Genomic DNA, 21,329 nt, shown 5'->3' with positions numbered 1-21,329 from the left:
ACGCGGATGCTACCTACCACCGTCTCCTCCGAATTTATTCTACCTCTTAGGGTGCTCGTTGTGACGCACTACGCGTCCCTTTCTCCATTTACCTTTCATCCAACCTTAATTCCACTGTAATTCACTTTCATTTCGCTTCTCGATTCGTTCTCCCGACGTTTCGTCTCGACAATTTCGCAGCAGACCATCTTAGATGCAAAGTTCCGAGTATTAAAGAAATAATAAACCTTGAAATTTGTTGAATTTTCGTTAAAAATGCAGGAAGATGAATGATCCCCCCCAGTAAATCGTGAAAAGTGACCGGAACAGTGTTAATCAGAGTGTTCGTTATCTTTTCACGAACTCCATCGTTCGATTTCATTTCAGAACCAGCCTAGCGTTGTTCCAATTTCAATTTTCGCTCGTGTATTTAGGTCAGATGGACGTATGACAATCGCGAGCACTCCGCTCTCGTGTTTGAAGTTGAAATGGGTCAACATTGGTCGAGCAACGATGAATAAATATGGCGAGCCTCGTAACATTAACGTTATTGCTTCATTAAAGAAAAAAACGTGGCGAAGCGTTACTCGACTGAAATAATCGTGCATCCATCGTGCTACTTGTTTGACACGCTGCGTCGACAATTTTTACGATCGTCGAAACGAGCAATTGCCAACGTTTACAGTTTATTTACAACGGCCTCTGACGACTTTACGGTTCCGTTGAACCACAATCATTGATTTATTGGTAATTATTCTCTCCCCCCCTCCGTGGTTTCCAGATAACACACAGAGGATGCATTTATTTAATTTTCCCTCTTTAAAACGCTCGTACGCCAAAGGAATATTGCGGGAACGATATCAGGGAACGGTTATCGCGTGTTGCTACTTCATTCTCGATCCAATTTCACTTCAATTTCTCTCGCGAATCGACTATAGGCAGATTATCGATATTCGGCCGGGGTTCGCTCTTTTTTTATTCCAAAAACTTGCCCGATTGTTTCTCGTCTCTCCTTGATCCTTCGATATTTCTCTCCCCCTCTTCTCCGCCGTTCCTTCCTTCTTTCTTTTTGGTGTTCGTTCTGTCATCCCTCTCGAGTAATTTCCCTGTGGCGCGATTTGCATCCTGTTTGCTGGCTGGCGGGCTGGTCGGTTTATTTTTCCAGGACGAAAAGGGTGGAGGACTAGGAATAAGTTAATTGCATCTATCGGGGACCTCTGTCTCTCCTCGGTCCTGGTCGTCGGTGCTTCAAGAGGTTTGCATGCAAATGAACCAGCGAGATTAAGTCCTTTGTGTTATTCGGTCTTGATAACGAACGTGTTAAAGGACTCGCCCCGAAACGCTATAAATTAACAACTAGATTAAACTGTCCATCGTCTCCAGTCTCTCGTCGTGTCTCCTCCGGCTTTGCATTGCAAAGGGTTTCGTCCTGGATACCTTTTTCATCGATCGCCCTACCGATTTATTGTTTATGTTACAGCCTTTAATTAAAGAGGGCGGAACGTGGATGAAAGTTGCGCAGTTGTTACCCCAACGTAGTGCAAACTTACCCTTTTCAGTTTGTTCGTTTTACGCGTTGAGAGAAAAATTGCATAGGTTTGAATCGTTATTGGAAAATTCTCGTTTCCGTGATAATCAGGAGGAAATACGGTGCGGTGGGCACACGCGATTATCTTTACACGTTAACGAAGTGAACGTGTTCGTTAACGGAGCAAACGTGGCCATTAATGAAGCGCGGGGATTCAAGCCCTTGATCGGTCGTTAGAACGAACGTGTTAAAGGACTCCCTGGAAATGCTATAAATCGTCTAGTAGATTAAGCCATTTATCATGCAGCGCGCGACGCGTGCCTATATCATTCGCGGCCCCGAATCCTTCAATCGAGATCGAAATCCCTCGCGGTAAACCTGCCTGGACGTGATGTACAATTCGGGTCGGGGTTTTCACGCTACGTTCGAATTCTCGCCGTCGTACGTTGCCAATAAAATTCATCGAACCGTCGAATTAAACGATAATTTATCAGGCACACGTCAGAGGAGCTGCTGTAAAGATTAATTTGCGAACGAAAGGGATTAAGGGATTGCATCTGTTCGTTGCTCTTTGAACGCGTTATTTCGACGGCTGTGAGAGGTAGATTGTTTATTGCGTTTGGCTATCGAGAGCGGCGAAGAAGCTGCGAAAGGGAAGGGTGAACATTAAACGTGACCGACGAAGGGTGAAAGTGTCGCTACGTGGTGAGGAACAAAAGGCAGTTAAATAGATCGAGGAGAAGTGGATTAACGTTCCTTTTTGTTAAAAGACACACCCCTCTAGGTATCGAGCGGACGACCCTTTCACATTCTTCACCCTAAGTCGACACACAAGTCGCCTCGGAAGCAAGCAATCCGATTCTCAGGATCTCTCCTCCGTTCTCGCCAGGTGTTCTTCCGGTGGAAAACACTCTTACCGCTTGAATACCGAATAAACTTGATGAAATTTTTAACGCGCTGCCGCGAGTCCTTCCGCGCGGCGGAACAGCAAACCCCGTGGGGGGGGCTATAAATTTTTCGGCTAAATTTTGAATTGCAGATTGAACGTTTAATTTTGCAATTATTAAAAATTCCTGTCGGCACCGGCTGAAATTCCAACGTTAACCTCCGTTATCCACGAAAACCACGGGATATACACGAGCGTCAAACAGGATTACGTAAAGAGGAGAGAAAAAAAAATTAACTCGACGGAGAATAGAGTAGGCCAGAGCCGCGACAATATCGCTTTTATCCTGGTCGCCATTTGGCCGGCTAAAAGCCAACCGAGAAAAACTACATGTTTCACGAGCGAATGGGCCGATCGTCGGGCGAGCAGCGTTGAAATCTGGCGTGTTTGCGAGGAACATCGGAATTTCCACGGCACGTCCACCGTTTACGGAGCAACGATCGGTCGGTTCCACCGACCTTTCTCATGCGGCCGATTACACAACGCCTGACACTGGCACTTATCCCGTTACACCGTACCCTCTTTCCTTTCTCATTTCGTCGCTTCTCTCTCTCTCTCTCTCTCTCTCTCTCTCTCGCTCAAGCGCCACCTTATACGGTGTAATTAAATTCTTCCTTCCACCGTTTACGAAGTCGGTCAACCGATACACTCGAGTTTTATTCGGGACACCGGGTACGTTGGAACGTTTCCTGGAAAGAGAATCCTAATTGCACGGTAGATTGATTGTGCGAAGCTTAATGCCCCGGTGTTTTACCCAATCTTCCACCGTTATTATCAGAAACTGCAATTGCACCATTTGGAAATGAATGATTTTAAAGGACATGGCCCCGGCTGGTGTGAACTGGGCTTAACGTTCATCGATCCAAGCACGGCTGGCTTTTAACAAAAACCCTTCGTTTAGCCTGGCCCGTGTCGCTGGACCCAGCCACCAACCGGGCAAAAATTGCTCGCCCTTTGTCTCGAGAGCAACCAGACCGTCCGCGGGGATCGATTATGGGTGAAAATTATGTGCATACTGGTCGATTAAATGGCAGAGATCTAGATAGGAGGAAAAATAAAATAAAAAGGGAACACGATGGTGCACCCGATCGAAACGAATTTCCAAACCGTATATTCGTAGCTTTTCGAATGGCACTTGAAAAAATAAAACCGGTCCTTTTTTAAACGTTTCGAACAGGAACAAGTGAACTCTCTCTCTCTCGATTCCCTTTTCTGTTTGCGAAATCCTTCATTTCCTACCCAGGTTGATAATCAAATCGAATACGAACGGGAGAGGGAATTGGAAGAATTTGGTAAACAACGGAGGAGCGTGAAATCTCTGATCAAATATTCCCTTCTGCATCGATAATCGGTTTTCTGGTTGTACGGAAATGACGATCGATTCGTCATATAGTTGACCAACGTGTTTCTGTCGAATCGTCGTCGTGATCGTTTTCGATTCTGTCCAATTTGTCCAGCATTAACGACACTTGCTCGGAATTAAACGAGCGGGCCAGTGTAATCGCGCTGATTACGGGACCTGCACCCTGTTCACTGATTGTCCAAGCATAACCCCAACGTGAACAAGGCAACGCTGTCAACCGGAACACGAATAGAATCGTGTAACCCTCCCGTCAAGCAACCGTCGAGGGTGGATTTTCGGCTAATGCGACCACCTCGAGTGGTTCTGCGTTAATTAAACGCATCAGCGTTTTAGGGTTCTTTGTCCCGACTCGATTGATCGATTTACCGACGAGGGAATCGACTCTGGACTGTCGTGAAATTCGACCGAGTTTCCATGTTGCGGAAACCGACGAAATTTTAGAGAAATCGTAGATTTTCACTGCTATCTCTCTCGGAGTAATTGATCAGGGACGATCTTCATACCGTGCAAACCGTAGAAACCTCTTTGAAATTTACGAGCCAGGTGGCACCTCGATCTTAAGCGAGTCAAATTGCGATTTAGGGAGGCTCGGGAGCTCTCTCAAACGAGATTTATACCCTCGACCATCCAGATGAAATCTACCTTGGGAAGTTTATCATCCCAAACAGAGCGCTGTTCGATTCCCCTGTACCGTTTGACCGGCTCATAAATAATATATGTGGAGGGACGCAATCGTTAGTAAATACTTGATGACACGTGCAGCGAGGATGGAATACCGATTGGTTCCCCGGTTTCAGGGCGTGTGGTGTGAGTACCTAGGAAGCTTGCCAATTTCAGCATTACGAGCCTCCGAGTGGAACCGTAGGCAACATCGAAGGAAAAGGGCTCCGAGAATATTCGATTTTTCTCCAACGATTGGGAGTAACTGGGTGAAAAGATGTTTGAAAAAAGAAAGGATAAACATAGAACTGAAAGGTGGAAGTGGAGGTTTCTTAAAGTTAGGCAGCGTGGAATAGAGGTGTGGTCGTGAATCGTTACCTCGTGACGACGTTGAGGAAAATAAAACTGCCTCGACGTTAAGCACCCTGTTTTATGCCAAAAAGTCTGATGGGTGCTTCGGCAGAAGTGGCGTGCAACGAGCACGTTCTCAGTGAAATATGGCGGATTCAGGCCCCTTCTCGAGCCTTCCAGTCAAAGACTATTTCGTCGAGAGAAATAATTAAAAATTTCGCCGCGAAACAGGCGGCTTTCCACTTGGTAATAAAACAAGGGGGAGAAAAAAGGAAACGAAAGGGATAAGTAGTGGAGCGTGGAATGCAGGTGGAACAGAGCTCGTGTGAGAAAAGCAGCGAGCAACTGTCGTCGAAATTCACCGTGTTTCGTCTGTGCGGCTCGCTTGAGAAAGTAGACGACAGAATGTCTATTATTTCGTTGGCCTTTGATGCACGGCCGCTCTTAATATCACAGCACCGATACGCAAAGGCGAATTACACGGTGCATAGGAATTTTCTACGGTGGGTAGTTGTCGTGACGGTTTTAAAAACAGTGTCTGACGATTATTAAATCCTTCCTCTCCTACGCCTCTCGCTGAAAAATTCAATTTACCTATGAACTTTGAACAGATAAAACAGACCCTCGAGCAGCGCGATCACGTCGAGGATAATTACGAACAGTTTCGACAAATTTTATTTTTCCTAACTTTTCCGAACTGTTTGACATTTTCTTCTCGCGACGGCGTAAAGATATGGTCGAGAGGAAGTGCAATTATGCGACTATCGATGTCCCTTTCGGGACACCGAAGCATTATTTATCGTTTCGTAGCGATTGCCCTTAAACGCGACGAGTTTCAGCTAGGGATAGTCGAGACGGTCGATCATAAAAGCACACAGAGGGGTCCTGGTGCTTTTCGCGGCACAAGTTGGGGTTTTACGATCAGGCATGTCCGTGGCCTGGCATCAGGAAGCTCGTAACCGGAAGATACCGCGACGGTAAGGTCGTTACATCGTTACCATTAGACGATCTGACTCTCTCTCATATTGGGAAGGGCTTCCTGTTACTAGCCTCTGGGGAAATGCACGTGGGATGCATCAACGTCAGCCGTGGTAAGTGTAACTACCGGTGAAGTTGGCTAATTATCAAACACGTCTACTACGCGCGGTACAGGGGATATTTGTTTAAACGAAAACGAGACGGATCGTAAACTCGTTTAATTTTTTCTCTGGATATTCTTCGCGATTCAACGCTGACTCGGTGGTTTGTTAAAACAAACGCTAGATCGTAAACAGCATTATGGAAGCTCGGTTGAGCTGCATTGGACGGTCCGAAATTTTCGTGATTGGAACACAGTGAAGTGGTCGACGTTTGCTATTCAAAGTAAATAGCGTATCGACGTTGATAGTCGGCAAGTTACATTTAACGTGTAAATTATAGTAAACTACTAGGTGTGGAAGTTCGATTACCGGTGTATAGTATTTACAGAAGCTGTTAGCCCCGCCGAATGTTCGTGGAAACGGTTACACCGATGCTTGTCTACGTCGTTTCGAGTAAATTCGCGTTATCGTTTGCGCGGGTCGAAACGCGAACGTAACGTCAGGTTACTACCGGAATAAACCGAGTCACGCGTTACGGTATCCATGTGGAAAGTTGGATGCAGTTGGGCTAGGCGAATTTTTCTGGCCGTTGATAAAAAGAAAAATAAAGGAAGAAAGAAGAAGGGCACTCGAATAAATGAAAAATAGCGCGGTGTTGCGGCCTGATGAGGACGCAACGAAGTCTCGGTTCGGCGGATTATAGTAAGTTTACAACAAATTCGGTCTCCCAAAAGGTCACAGTTTTCGTCGACCAATAGCCGAACACACCACGTTTTCCACCTCCATAACACAACCACCAATCAGAACCAACCTAATACATCTACACACCTGAAAACCGACAATCACAGTAAAACGAGTGCACGAGGCACATCGTCAAAAAAAGAATAACCGAATTTTAACTAAACATCTATCAAACGTCTACATCAACGAGCCAAAAGAAAAACATCTAACTTGTCATAAGACTTAGAAACGCCACAGTTTTCCCCGTATCCCAGTAGAGCTCCTTTTAAAAGTATCGTCGCGCATACACTTGTTGTTACAAGCGTCTTCCCACATAAGACGAATGTATCTCCGATTTTGCGACTACGACGACGACGACGGAGAAACTTGCCCCTGGCTTGCTCAGGAGAGTCTCGAACTTTCCGAGGAAATTTCATTTATCTTTGCCGGGTGAACGAGATATCGACGTTCGATTTCAGTGCTCCTAGACTGGCCTTCGTTGTTTGCACGCACTGTCTAGACCACGTCAAATGTCAAACCGGCATTCGAAAGGGAAACTAGCTCTGTGCTCTTTAATACTGACCGCTTTCGACACGCTTGATCGACTTTTCGTCGAGCTTTTAGGCGAAAGAACGGAGAAAAATCTCTGTTAACTCTTAATCCTTTGCGCTCTCACTTTGCAAAGAGAGTTCAGCAATTTCTGGAAGGATGTTTTATCGTGCTGTATCGATGGTTAGGAAACTATACTGTGTACGAGAGTGAAACGTGTGGGCATATCGAGCGCGACGATGCGAAGTATAATTTAGGACGTGGTCAATCGACGAGGTTTATCGACACCGGCGATCCAAGTCTTTATCCATCGGGCGAGTCGAAAATTTGATCGGCAAGGGGAGGGAAGGAAGAGGAATGGTGATCGACGGAGACACAATTGGGGCAAATCCGTAACGTGGCCGACCCCATGAACGTATTTCTGACACTCGATAAGGCGGGTATATCGATCGTGCCGGCGATTATGTCACCCTTGTTCTGGCACGACGCTTCGCGTCGCCTCGTTCTGCTCTACCGTCCGTGAAAGAATTCTTTTCTTCTCTATCTCCTTGGTGCTCACGCAGTCGCGGCGAAACGTTTTGCAAACTACGTATACAGCGGTGCCTTCAAATTCAGTCTTTTGTAAAAGGCGTTGGCTATCGGTTGAGCAATAAATCCAGAGAAACGAACGGTGTAACGTTTCACCGAAATTTCATCGTACGAACAAACTGTATATACATGTATGTATACATACGTTATTGGATTATTAGATAATTAATATGTAGGCTTTTTCGGACGGTTTATGGCTTGGCCTGCGCCTCTTGGCTAGTACCCGTCGGTTCGGCCCACCGATATCTTTGCCATTCGACGGTAGTCGGGTAATAGACGGACGCCGAAGAGTCCGAAATAAACTACTCTGCACTTGAAACTATAAACTTTTGTTCGACACAAGGAAGGTTCACTTTTCTACTCGATGGCAAGAGCACTTTATACAGACTGAGAATGCTCCTACGCAACGCCCTAATATATATTGCCTACGACCCCGCTTGCGACCGAGAAGCGCCTTTTGTCACGTATCATAAACATTTAAATTTTTACTAAACAGAGGTGGCGAAGCTAAACGGATTTCTTCGAACGTATACAAAAGAAATATTTACTTTCTAGTAAGGCTTTAGATTAATTTTTGTTATATCCAACTGACTTATAAATCTAACATACGTATAGCCATGGTCAGGACCGTACAAAGAATTCTTGTATCCAGCGAAAGTCAAACTGATTCTAATATATTTACTGAAAATTGAGTTCAGCTAGGACAATTTAGGGTTTTTTTCTTCTGGGAAAAGCCGCTTTTGGAAGTACGGTTACAAGTAAAGGTCTTATTGAGGTCTTTAACATCTTCATTTACCTGCTCGTGTTATATACAGATAGAAAATGCAAAAGGATTGTGTAGCTTTAATATTAACATATTTTCCATTTGTAAATGAAATACCATTTTCTACTTGAAGTACCAAATCATATGCTACCATTCGTTTATTGTTGGAACCCTCAAACAGACTGCAACACACGGCCTTGAGTGCCGCAATATCAATCGGTGCCGATTCTTGAGAGTTTAATTTACGACCTCGCTACATCGTGGCCCCAACTATACCTGTATAGGTGTTTAAAGTAGCATGAAATTGGATAGCAAATGAATTGCATTTATAATGGGTAATATTGTTACTCGGTTCGATATTCACGATTCTTGGTGTAATAATTGAATCTGAACGGCTACGTAGCTTGTCTTGAAATACGGTGGAGAGGGGAAAAAAAGGGGGATATCGGAACTGAGAAGCAGTCAGCCTCAGAGACCGCAGAAATGAAACCGAATCGAATTAGCCAGTAGGATGTATGCGTAGAGATTTATGGGTGTACGTGTAACTGTAAATGCGACGACGTGTATATTCGATTACTCTCGTGTTAGTTTCATGCCCCTCGCGATATCTCGTCGCCTTTCACTCGGCCTATACCTCGCGCCATTGTGCAGCCACCAGTTGTGCAACGATATTTTAGTTCTCTTGCATTGCAAAACGGACACACGTATGATCGTTACCGTTCCATTGTCTTATTACCTCGTGACATTCCCGTTTAATTCGGCGCCAGCACTCCTGCCTGTTCCAGATCAACGATCGATCGCGTTAGGTTAATCTGATCGAGTCGGAAGTCCGAGATTTATCGTGGAAAAATCTGTTCTTAGGAAAATCCTCCCCCTTTATTACAAATTCGTGGAATGTATTTTTTTTTTTAGCGTCGTTCCAATAATTATTATCGATAAATTACCCGGAGTTTTATGCATCGTTCCGAGAAGCACCGTGATTGCAGCAATCGCCAACAACAGTTCCCCGTTCCTCGATCGTTCCAACACATCCTGGCGAATACGAAGAAACACAGCTCCGTTCTCTTACACGTTGTTTCACAGCTACGTCGTAAGTCAAACTTGAAGACTAATGAACCATTTAGCCGTGAAGGAGTACCGCCACGATGGAAAGTCGTTTCTCGCGGATCCACGATCCCCTCGTGTCTTATTCAGCCGACGGCTGCTAAAGCCTGCGGCCTGGGATTTATTCGACTCGCAAAAATTACATCCACACGCGGTTTCCAGCCGGATTTTGAATCGCTCTTACGCGCCACCATTAAAATTCATTCCCGCGATACCCATTAAAATTTAATAGCCCTACCACCACCACCGCTGCTTTCCATCTCGATAAATCCTCCGAGAAATATCACTCTCTCGATGCGCTCGCCCGAAACCGAGCTCATTGTGAATCCGCTCGTCAAATGCTCGCGCGTATTCAGCCCCGCTATCCCATAGTGCTCGTAGACAATGGAAGGATTTATTTTTTCCCCCCCTCCTCCCCTCCGAAGGAATTATTAATAGGGCTGCACAGCTGACGGCAGATCAATTTCCTACCTGACGATCAATCCTTCTTCGCGAGACACGTGAAATTGATGGAGCGTTTTAGGCCACGAAAATTTCGCTCGTCCGAGGTTCGAGCACCCCTTGCCTGAATTTTCGGCCGAGGAAGAATAAGAAATACGGTTCGAGTGTTTCTCGACGATGTTAGCACGACAAGCCTGTGCTTTGATTGAAATTTAGAAGGTGTTCTCGAGGATTTTGTTCAATTGTTGTTACCAGAGGTATCGATGATCAATTTTTCAATGAAGAAACAACTTTTCAGATAGCGTCAAAGGGTTTTCAGCGCAAGATTCAAATGTCGCGGTTTCCGTCTAGAGTTGTTCCAGGACGGAGCAGCATGATTTCTTTATGGATCACGTTCCCGCGGGGTAGCTTCGCGTGAGCGCAACCACGTAAAATAAGAGTCGATGTTCGCGTACAATCCAATTCACGGCGGGGCAAGCTTGTTTGTTATTCCCTCTCTTGCTCCCTTTGGCCGCGTTATCGATTCCACGGCGCCGCTCCGCTCCAACTTACAGAACGATAACTTGGATAGTTTCGATTACGAGCCATCGATTGCTACATCCTTCACGGGCAGAACGAGTTTCGACGGAAAAAAAGAAAAGAGAGAGAGAGAGAAAAGAAAGAATATTTCCACTCTCTCGTCGATCTCGACGATATTTATGGGGATCGATCGACGAGAGAATTTCAGGCTGGAATATTTCAGTGATCTCTTGCACGGCTTGTGGAAGCCGTACCATCGTACGACTAGAATGGTAATCCCTGTGAAGTTCTTTCAACAACCAAAGAGTATCGTTCTCTATCGTGGATGAAAACTTGTTTCAGAAAATGGATTCTCTTTAAACCTCCCTTCTTCTTCCTCTTTGATTTTCTCGGAAAGTTTACAGTGTTCGTAGACAGTTACGATTATTAATTAAGGGAGAAACGTTTCACAAAGGTACCATCTTAAGGCAATAGCAGTGAGATCGTTACACTGTTCGTTTTACAACTGTTTGACTAACGTTTCACAAAGGTACCATCTTAAGGCAATAGCAGTGAGATCGTTACACTGTTCGTTTTACAGCGGTTTGAAGTAACAGCAGAAGTCAAGGTGTTTTCGTTGGAACGTTGGATTCAATAACGATCGAAGTCATGAAAGTAAATGGAGTTTCAATTTCTTCCGCGCGATCTGACTGGGAAGGATTGGACGTCGGTGCTCGATAATTCAGATCGGTGTGTTTGCGGTATCGTGATGTTTGACGGAGCGGCGCGGAAGAGTATCGAAATAAAACGTGTTCACCAGCGGCTCTCGGCCCTGAACGTTGCTCAAGCGTGATCTTCGAACAATAGCGCATCGAATAATGCGACTTCCTGTTATAGCGTTTGCTTCCGTTTGATCCATACGCGGAAACTGAATTCAATCTTCCTTCTTCCTTTTTTTTCCTCGTCGTTATTATGCATTTCGTCATATTCGTAAATTGACGCTATTAAAAAGAAATTAAAATAACCGAAACGTGTCGTTATACCCGGAAGTAAAAAAGATGACTATTTACCGCGGGAATTTCCATTCGTTAGTAAAACAAGAATTATTTTCACGACGGAATAGGGGAAATATAAATCGATCAGATTTTACAGTGAAATAAAACGATAGTTAATGTAAATATTTATTGCCTATACACGCAATCTATCCTGATAGCTAATAGCAGCCGATTTACTCGAAACAGCCGCGAGCCATAAATCCAAGCTTTTCCAAAGCGGGATTAAACTTTTCCTAAGCGCAACCGGGCAGATGCGCGACGGAGCGCAATCGCGTTAAATCCAGCGCAATTATTCGCTGATGAGAGATAACCGGTACCGTTACAGTTGTTAAACCATTCGTTAGTATGTTCTTCGTTGGTTCACGTCGAAAACTCGAAGCAACTTTTCGAAAACTATTACCACACCGTGTGTGTGTGTGTGTGTGTGTAGACGTTGACATAGACTTGAAATTGCTATATTCCTCTTGTGTGTACAATTACGAAATCCAACTGCTCATTGGTTGTCGTTAGTCGAAAGATTTCGTTACCAGCTCACCGCTGTCCCGATTGTTTCTCCTAATTAGAATCGCAACCGAGGCTATTTACCCGACGTCATCGCCGCGTAATTATTACGTGCGATGATCGCGGAAAGAAAGTGGCGGTGGCCGCAGCTGGTGAAATTACCTCGCGCTATCTTCGAACAGTCTCGTGCATTTTAAGCAGACGTAATAACACATAGGAGAATCGGTGTTAACGGTACCGTTCATCGCGCGATAGTGAAAATCCGTGTACTCCGCGTTAAGGTCTCGCGAAAATCCTCGACGAATCGTATTTTCCACGCTGTTCTTTCACGGTTATACAGGTCTTCCTAGTTCTTTCTTTCTGTGCTTTTTCTCAGCGCAGCTTTGAATTCGCGTGTAAGCAGACACTGAACCGGCGTCGATTTTTCGTAGACGAGACACGTAACGGGGAATCGCAAGGTTTTTCCTGCCGCGCGACGATAGGAAAAACTAGACTCGAGGGAGAAATATTTTAGTACGTGGAGGAAAATAACGCGGCGCGCATCGTTGCGTAAAATTGCGTCGCTCGAGTTTTCGCGATCCAGTTAACCACGGCTTGCTTTGAGCCGTAATTAAGCGCCGCTTTTCCGGGCTAACCGAGCCGCTCGACGTTCTTGCGGCCTTAGATCGGTCTCTCTGTTTTTCACCGAGTGAATTAATTGGACAGCCCAACGGGGCATTGGTCGAGTCACGTCGATACCGCGGTCGGTTCCTCGGTCCGGCAGTTTCAATTACATCTGCCTAGAGATTCGGAAATTAAAGGGAAAGAAACTGCGAGCGGAAATGAAACGAAAGTTTTCCCATCGGAAGGTAGGTTTTCGTTAAAAAGTATCGACAATTGCAGGAGATACCGCTGCCGATAGATGACAAGGTTCATTTCCTAAACAGAACGTTTCTTTCGATTCGAAGTAGAAATTGGGATTGAAATTGTGAGAATGTTCTGTCTAGAGTTGGAACGATCTATCCATTTCTCAATTGGCAAATTCATTTTAGAAGTGGAGAAAGTGAGTTTGAAGGTAATTCGAGCTCGAACTCGTTCCAATTTTAAGCCTGGAACAATGATTACGAGCGTTGCCACGGGATCGAATCCGCGATCGATTACGTTCACGCTCGGTAAAGCATGCTTTCGTACGCCGGTTGGCATGTAATTTCGTAATGATTGTCATCGCGGTGGCAGCCGATCCGTAAGCTCTCGACCACCGATCACAACCTTTTCAAGGCCCCGAAGGAGGGGCCTCAGCCTCTGCGTATCGCGTGTGCCATTATCGTTTCGATCAAGGTTGCCGCGCTTATGAATATTCACCCGCGACGCTCGCCGTCCTATCAGAACGAACCGGTCACTTTTTGCGTCATCTCGAGAGTACGAACTCGTAGGAACTCCAGTTTACTCGCGTTCCAACTCGTATACAAGACACGAGCCACTTTAATAAGTATCGGAGGTTCTTGGACTCGTTATATCGCCCTGTAATCTCTTCCTGATCGTTCAGGCAAATCTCGAACTTTATCGTTACCGTCTGAAAAAAACTACATATATCCTCCATTATCTCCGCTGTATTTTTCCTCTCGTTGCAATTCCAGACATTTCTAAGTCGAACCAGAACGCGTTATCTATTTAACACGATTGTACGGGATAAAAAGAATCGCAAGTCTTGTGTCGTAATACGTGAGATATTTTCTTTTCGAAATTTTGATCGCTGCTTTTTCTGGAAGAAAGTCGAGCGAGAGGTCGAGATCCCCGTTCTCCGGTGTTTGCTGGAGCAACGCGTTTATCCAATCTATCGGGTGTCCGTTCCGTTCGGTAAAACCGTTCCCCAGGCTTCCCCTACTACTAATGTTTGATGTCCCACGGCAAGCCGCTCGCAGCTTGGCTCTCCCGCGCCTTTCTTCGCGCTGCTGCACCGCGTGTCAGTTCGAAAGCAGCCGCGGACAATAACTGACAAGCAACCGGTCAGCCAGCCAGCCGTTCTGGCTGCGAAAACCGCGTTCCTTTCCTTTCTCGCCACCTCGATATAACCTAGCTTCGCCCATGTTCCACGAAAGTTACCACGAACATGGCGAATTTTCTTACCGTGAAAATGTGAGCTACGTGTAGAAAAATCCACGAATACTGTGCACAGTGCTTTGTGATGTAACGAAATTAATCGACAGTGTCTGGTTGATAGTGTATCTCTCGAGTGGATCCACGATGATTCTATGAGCAATTCAGTCTGTTGAAAGTGCATCGAGTATCAAGAGCAAAGAGTAAATTGTGTCTGCGGCTGCGTTGTTGTGTTGATCAATGCACCGACGTTTCCAGGTATCGAAACGCAGCATCCGAAATGATTTCTCGGCGATATTGTGGAAAGCAGAACGAGCTGTGTGAAAGACAGATTTAAGAGAAGCAATATCCGGCTGATGAACGTTGCTATCCTTGCGAAACATATGTTATCAGGGTCATAAAACAAGCTCGATTATCTCGCCTAACTCGTCGACGATAAGACCGTCGCGGAATCGAGGACGATTTATCGACGTGGACGCGTTTCTGCATCGAAAATACTCGCGACACGACCGCTCTCTGCCGCGTCGTTCTTTCTTTCGAAGATTTCGCTGCTCGTGACAGCGGTAGTATCCTAAAGAGACACGCCGGGGGGAATTTCGTAGACGGTATACTGCACTCTCTTCTGAGCGTGTGACATTTAAATGTCAGCGGAGTGTAGCCCGTTTTCTGTTGCCCTCGAGACACGATCCTGAGGATGTTAAGTGGCGTCCTACCATTTCTCCTCTATTTCATCGAATCTCTGCTCCGTTGAATCTCGCGTACGACGTTTCCATGGAAGGATCTCTAACGATCTTATCTTAGGATGTAGTTGTTCTTCTCGTGGGGAAACGAATTCCTGGTAATTGTTTCAACGGGAGAGTCGGTTAAACGATCCGACGACGTCTCGGACAGGACGTGGTAGTCAGGATAAGTAAGGTAGTGGTGCTTTCGGGCACGGTAGGTTAATTCTCCTATAGTGGCCGGGATATTTAGAGCATAAAATGGCCTGTAAGGCCTGGCTGCCGCATCTAGGCGAGAGAAAGAGAAAGAGACGCGAAAAGATGGTTGGAACGGTGTGCACGCTGGAAAATTGCCAGTATTTTCGTTCCTCGAACATATTTTTATCTATCGCTTATAGTCGCACTCGCCTCATCTTCGAACTTCCGTCAGAAGATAAATTCTTCTGGTCAGGTGTGCGAACGTGTCAAGGTAATGCAACGTTTCAATTCACCGTTTCGCGTACGGTACACCTGACAATTAATCCGAGAGGTGGGGTGTACAGGTGATCGAAGGTGTACGTTCACGGTGTAAACTCTTAATTGTAAAACGGCAGAGTCGCACGAACGCATGATAAAAGCCTCGTGAAAGAGAGAATGTCGTATTTCACGCGCGCAATTTTACGTCCACAGAGTGCACCGCGCGCGCGCTCTAAAGCGTCCACTTTATTGCTTTTTCCGCGGCTGTTCCGCCAGCATTTTTCTTCGGGACTTTAAACGAAAGTCAATGACTGCCATGTAGTTTGCCCCCCTACCATCTCTCCTACTCTTCTATTCTTTATTCTTCGTGCACCGGGACAAGGCTGTTTTTGCATTGCTAAGCGAGACAGCCAGCAGCAGAGCTAGGCTGAGATTAAAGCACCCTGTCCCTAGGGAGAAAGAGGCCTGTATGGTGCAGCAGCGATCCTTGAATATTTTCCTGGTTAATTACCAGCGTCGAAGGAGCGCTTTTCATTCGCCAGACGGACGAAAGAGTTAAGTAACGACCACTTTCACTCATTTCCACGGACGACCCTCGCGTTGCTTCTCCTTTTTTCTCTCTCTCTTTTTTCCCCGGTGAAAAATTCACAGGAGCCGCACGGAACTATACGCACAGGTCTTCGTATCAACATCTTCTCACGTTTTTCGCGACTTTCAACCGAGAAACCTGCCGTCTCTTTGATCCTTCGTACTTTCCATCCGAGGAACAATTGCCGGCCGTTTTCGAAGGATACAACGTTATTCTCTCTCTTTTTCGAAGAAAATTGTCACCTGTGGCGAGACGGAAAAAGCGCCGTGTAGGAGAAACGAGTTTAGTACGAGGCGATCGCTTTATCGCGTCTCCGTCGCCGGTTATCCGCTCGACGCGGCTCGCTCACTTTCACTAGCGCCGCGCGGAAAGAGAAAAGGGATCGACCTGGTCGAGTCGCGTTATATAAATTGGGCATTTCACTAGCGTTCCTTGTATCTTCACCCTAGAACGCTCTATTCTTCCGTCTAACGTTGGACAATTTTTCCTGCAGCTTTCGCGACGTGAAAAATTGCTTTCCGTTTTGCGGAAGAAATTCGAAAACTGTAGATAGCGTGGAATGTAAATGAAAAGTGACTGGTGGAAGAAAGATCGATGCAGTTTTATAGAGAAGAATTGACTCAAATAGCAATTAGACTGTGGATACAGATGGATTAGTAAACGATCCCATTCGTGCACTGGTTATTATAGTCGCTCGAGCGAAAGTCACTGACCGATATTCCTTTTATCGCCTGATACATGTTATATCCGTGTGCAGCGTCGCGTTTGCGTTTCCTTTTTTTTTTTCTTTCTTTCTTTCTCTCTCCCTTCGTGCCGTTAGAGTCTCTCGTGGCACAGGAAATGTAGTTGAAACGTAGAAAACTCGTGTGTTCGAGCCTGCTAATTTTCTTCCGAGAAGCAGGTTTTAATCGATGCATAAAAACGCTTTATTGGCACTGCTCGTTCCACGCGCGAGCTTAACGAGGCGATGGTCGCACCAGTCGATGATCGTGCAAACATTTTTCGCTCGGTGTAATTTCGAGAGTGCTCCCGAACTTGTTCCTTTCAATTCTCCTACCCACTTTTCGATTATCACTTCTGCTTTGCGTTTGAAATAGCCGTCTGGTTAACTACAGCTCGCGTCCATTTTCTATCGAAGCTTCCCTCGATCTTTCCATCGACACATCCTTCCTTCGAAGTAACATTACGCGCCTGTTTATTTCGTAAAGGGAGAAAGCGGCGCTTTCCTCGACGTAGAATTGTTCCTAGAGGCGCGTTACGCCGGACGGAGTTGTTGTCGGGCCTCGTTTCGTGGTGCAACAGCAGGTGGCAGTTAGGCCCCGAAGGAAACTTTAATTCTAATCGGTGTGTGGCGGCTCTCCCGAGGCGGCACGCTCGCTCGATACCGTTATGCCAGCTGCCGTTCAAAAGTTACGCAACAAGTTATTGTACATCGTAATGGGAGCTTCGTTGCGTGCACGCCAGCCGGCAGGTGCATTCCGCCAGGTAGAAACGAAAAATTTCCGGCATTCGAGCGCGCATTCCGCCGGGATTAACGCTCATCCGACGAGTGCTAAGATTGAAACGCGTGCACACCATCAACGAAAGTCGCGAATTTTTCGTACGATTTTCCCTCGTGGATCCTCGGCTGTAGTGTAGCGAGCGTGCATACAATACGGCACGGTTTGAAAGAATGCCCGAGTTTCGCTCGAGACTCGATTCCGTTTCCTTCGCCACGCTTAGAAAGGCGCGTATACAGTACTGACAGAAAGTTTGGACGCGGTATGACTCTTTAAAGAGACTTGCCTGTCGTTATTCTTCCTATACTTGAATTTCACTATTTTCTATCGTCCAACTGTTTGGGTAACGTGTTCCACTTCGTTTGTGTTTGATGAGATGAAAAAAATGAATTTCGAGCATTAATGGGAAGGGGTAAAGATCAATTTTAGGCGTTGAAACGTCTTCTCCACTTTGCCTCGATACTGTACCACGAATTCACCTGTTCGCGAGAGTGCATGTGTAAGAGAACGATTAAGGAGATTAGTTGGTAGGCACATTTTCGCGAACGAACGACTCCTCCGCACAAGCAACTACCTCGCAATCTTTCCGCCTCCGTTTCGTTTCTTTCTTCTTCTTCCTCCGCGCTGTGTCCAATCGCGGGAGCACCTCTTTCTTCGCCAAGAGAGAAGAGAAGCGCGCGCTAACGGTGGCCGTTTAACTCGAGCGATTTTCCATTGTACGGCGAAACGTGTCGCTTAATGTCTCCTCCACAGTCGCTTAAGAAATGGAGCGATTTTCAGTTGAAATTTCTTTCCACGGAAGGTTGAACCGCGCGCTTCGACACTTTCCTCCGTTGCTAGGCGGGATTTCTTTCAAACCTTCCGCTGTACCGCGACGATCGTGTTTTTCCTCGGTGGTTTGATGGGTGTCGAGCAAAGTGTAACTCGAGAAACGAACTTCTGTTCGTTTTCCAATATGATCGAAGAATAATATCGATTCTTTTGTTCCGACGAAAGATCTTTCATCTGTGAGACTACAATGAACATCCTTTCTCAGAAATTCCACAGAAAAAGTTCGCTTCGGAGAAGATTAACAGAGGAGGCTGTACACGCCGAAGAACGTAGAAAGTGTGTCTGATCATAAACGCATAAATCTACTTAGCCATGAAACTGTCGTTCTCGTAGCATTTTTCGGTCCCTTACCAACCTCGTCCATTATTTTTACACTTGCACAAAGAAAACCTCGTTTCTCCTTTTTCTACGAACCTCCCGGCTCTCGGACAGAGGAGATTCCTTTCCTGATTTGATCGTCGGACGTAAAAAGGCAGCGTTTACAGAGGGCTACGGCCGATCCCACGGCACGTTGCGTACCCTAATAAAGCCACGCTTTCGTATCCGCCTACGCGTCACGATTAACAATTAACAGGCGGCTATCGAATACCAAGCCGGTGTTGAGGAAAGCGCGTGCATCAGTTGAACGCACGTGCAGCCAGTCGAGCCCCAATTATTCCGAGTAACGGACGACCTAGGAACGTGCGACATGCGACGACTGGCATTATGCATTTTAAAAGAGCTCGTGTCCATTGTGCAGGCACCTTGATTGCTCGATAATGTACTAGGAATTGCTACTTAGGCCATGTGGTTAGACGGCCGTGTCACTTTTCCACTAACTCGTTCAAGGATTCGTTCTTTTCCTCGAATGCAATCGAGACGTTTGATGGGAAAAGGACGCACACGCGAAAATGTCAAGAAAATCGATTTCGAAGATTTCATTGTCGTATCACTTGATAAAAAGTAATGTTATTCGACCCAAAAGAGAAGCAATACGTCCTTATGCACATAAGCATTTTCCATCGGTGGCCTGAATTATATCCAAAAAGATGACTAATTGTAACATTCCAGAACAACGAAGCGATTCTCGTATCTTCGACTCGTTAATTTATCGCGAAAGTAGAGTATTATTTTTACTCCACAAGTGTCTAACGATCACGAACGAGCGCAATTGTAAGTTTCTTCGACAAATCAGCTCGGTGGAATCGAGTTCTTCTTCCTCAATTTCGAGCAAATAGCACGATTATCCCCACTGCTAGCCTTCGTTACGCATCCTTTCTTTGTTCATCACCTACTATAACACACTCCCACGTTTTCACTGCTTGTGGCAGCAGGGACAAAAGGCCAGGTTTTCGCGATGACGACCGAAAACGAGAGTTCCTCCTTCGAACTCCGGGGGGAAACAATGCGAAAGTAATTAGACGCCCAGAAGACGCTTGTCGAACCTTCTTCTCTCTTTCGCTCCGTCCTCTCTCTGTACCTTCTCCGAGAGGGTAACTTAACGAGAAGTTTAAAGTCTCGACAAGGATTCCCGCGGCACAGACGACGTGCATTCGTTTAAACTTTCAATTTATCGGTTTGTGCCTCGGTGAGAGACTGTTTTGCCCGGCTTGTATCGCCCGAGTACTCGTTAAAGAGTTCACCGACGAAACTTTCCTACCTCGTACCTTATCCTTCAACGCTAAGAACAACGTTGCATAAATGAAGAATGCTTGGAACAGTTGTAGCACAGAATTTATGCGTCGCTTTGCGTAACTTTTGCAGACGCTAGGCAATTAGACGATTTTCTGGCGCCTGCGTTACAGTGTCTGCTTCTCGCTACCTAATCATTTCCACCCGCGGAACGTTTAATTGATTAGGCTAATTATGTAGAAGCGAAAGAAGAAGAGTAGGGGGAGGAAAGAAGGGTTAGAGGGAACAAACGAGGCGAGTATTGGCCCTGTGCAATTGTGAAACTGGAAAAATCGTCTTCCTCTTTCTTCCCGTTCGATCGGAAGGATTATCCCGAGAGCCCGGGAGTTAATCACCGTTCGGCTCGGTGATTTAATGCCGTGGCAGAGTATCGATGGTGCAGCGAACTCGATCTTCTACGCACACTTCCGCCGGAAGCTGCCACCCTGAAAATTATTCGAGCGTGTCCGATCGGTTGCGTGATCACGGATGACGTGACGCTTCTATTCTCTCGTGGGCCTCTCGATCGACGAGCCTCGATCCACCGTCGTCTCTTCGTTCCTTCCTCTCTTTCTCCCGCTACAGACAGAACCAGGGCAATTTAGGTTAATTCCTTGGTCGTGCAAGAGCGTCCTCGTTGCTCTTCTGCGTCTCATGCGATCGATCATTTTTCATTCTAGAAATATTCCATCGCTATTACGACGTGTTATCGATCTCTTACACAATGTTTCGAACTGTATACTGTATTCCTTCCGAGATAGATTCGAAGAATCCCTTTCAAGGGAACGACGTTTCTTTTCTCTCGCGAGAAAAAAAAAAAGAAGTTAGAGCCCTGTCAACCTGATGCATAGATAACGCACGATATTTCATCGATTCTTTTTTTCATACAATCTCCTTTTTGGTCCTCTGACGACCTGCGAGGATCATTACTCGGACAATCTACGGGGCAGATCGGCAGCGGATGACGTTGATAGATCGAGAACACCGCCGACTCATTACGTTGAATATTCATCAAGGCGAAACCTCTTTGCTCGGTGAATTTAAATCGACCAGCTAAAAGAAGGAGGTACAGAAGGAGGAGGGAGGGAGTAGCGCGGAGGGTAGAGATCGAGAGAAACGTATTCCTCGTAACTTCCTCGAAATGATTCCGCGGAGTCTCGACATCGGGAATACCGATCTTGACCCGTTCAGACCAAAGATGCAGGGAGTTTTTAGGCGACGACTCTCTCCCTTCATCGGCCACTCGATCAATCGATACAGTAAATTCTCTACAAGAGTCAGTAAGTTTGGATTCTACAAATGACAGTATAGATGGTCCTACGTCTAGGTCTGCGTCATTGCTGCGCCCATGTTATCTCGCTCGCAGTCAGTCAAGCGTGTAACG

The 21,329-nt window shown here is 46.0% G+C and overlaps 1 protein-coding gene across 4 annotated transcripts in view; it reads left to right on the top strand.

The window, feature by feature from the left end:
- The window catches only part of LOC108571294 (serine/threonine-protein kinase 26), a 93,640-nt gene that overhangs the window by 41,220 nt on the left and 31,091 nt on the right, over positions 1-21,329 (top strand). For 3 of the 4 annotated variants that reach the window (XM_017933296.1, XM_017933295.1, XM_017933294.1), the window contains exon 1: positions 14,334-14,459. The exons of the other annotated variant lie outside the window; for it this stretch is intronic. In XM_017933296.1, coding sequence (XP_017788785.1) covers positions 14,442-14,459 — 18 coding nt within the window. In that variant the 5' untranslated portion in view covers positions 14,334-14,441. Of the gene's footprint in view, positions 1-14,333; positions 14,460-21,329 lie in introns of those variants that run through there. 4 annotated transcript variants of the gene reach the window in all.

This window comes from Habropoda laboriosa, unplaced genomic scaffold (genome assembly GCF_001263275.1).
Source record: "Habropoda laboriosa isolate 0110345459 unplaced genomic scaffold, ASM126327v1 scaffold57, whole genome shotgun sequence".
In the NCBI taxonomy this organism is placed as follows: Eukaryota; Metazoa; Arthropoda; class Insecta; order Hymenoptera; family Apidae; genus Habropoda; species Habropoda laboriosa.
This window is presented reverse-complemented; position numbering and strand designations above follow the sequence as displayed.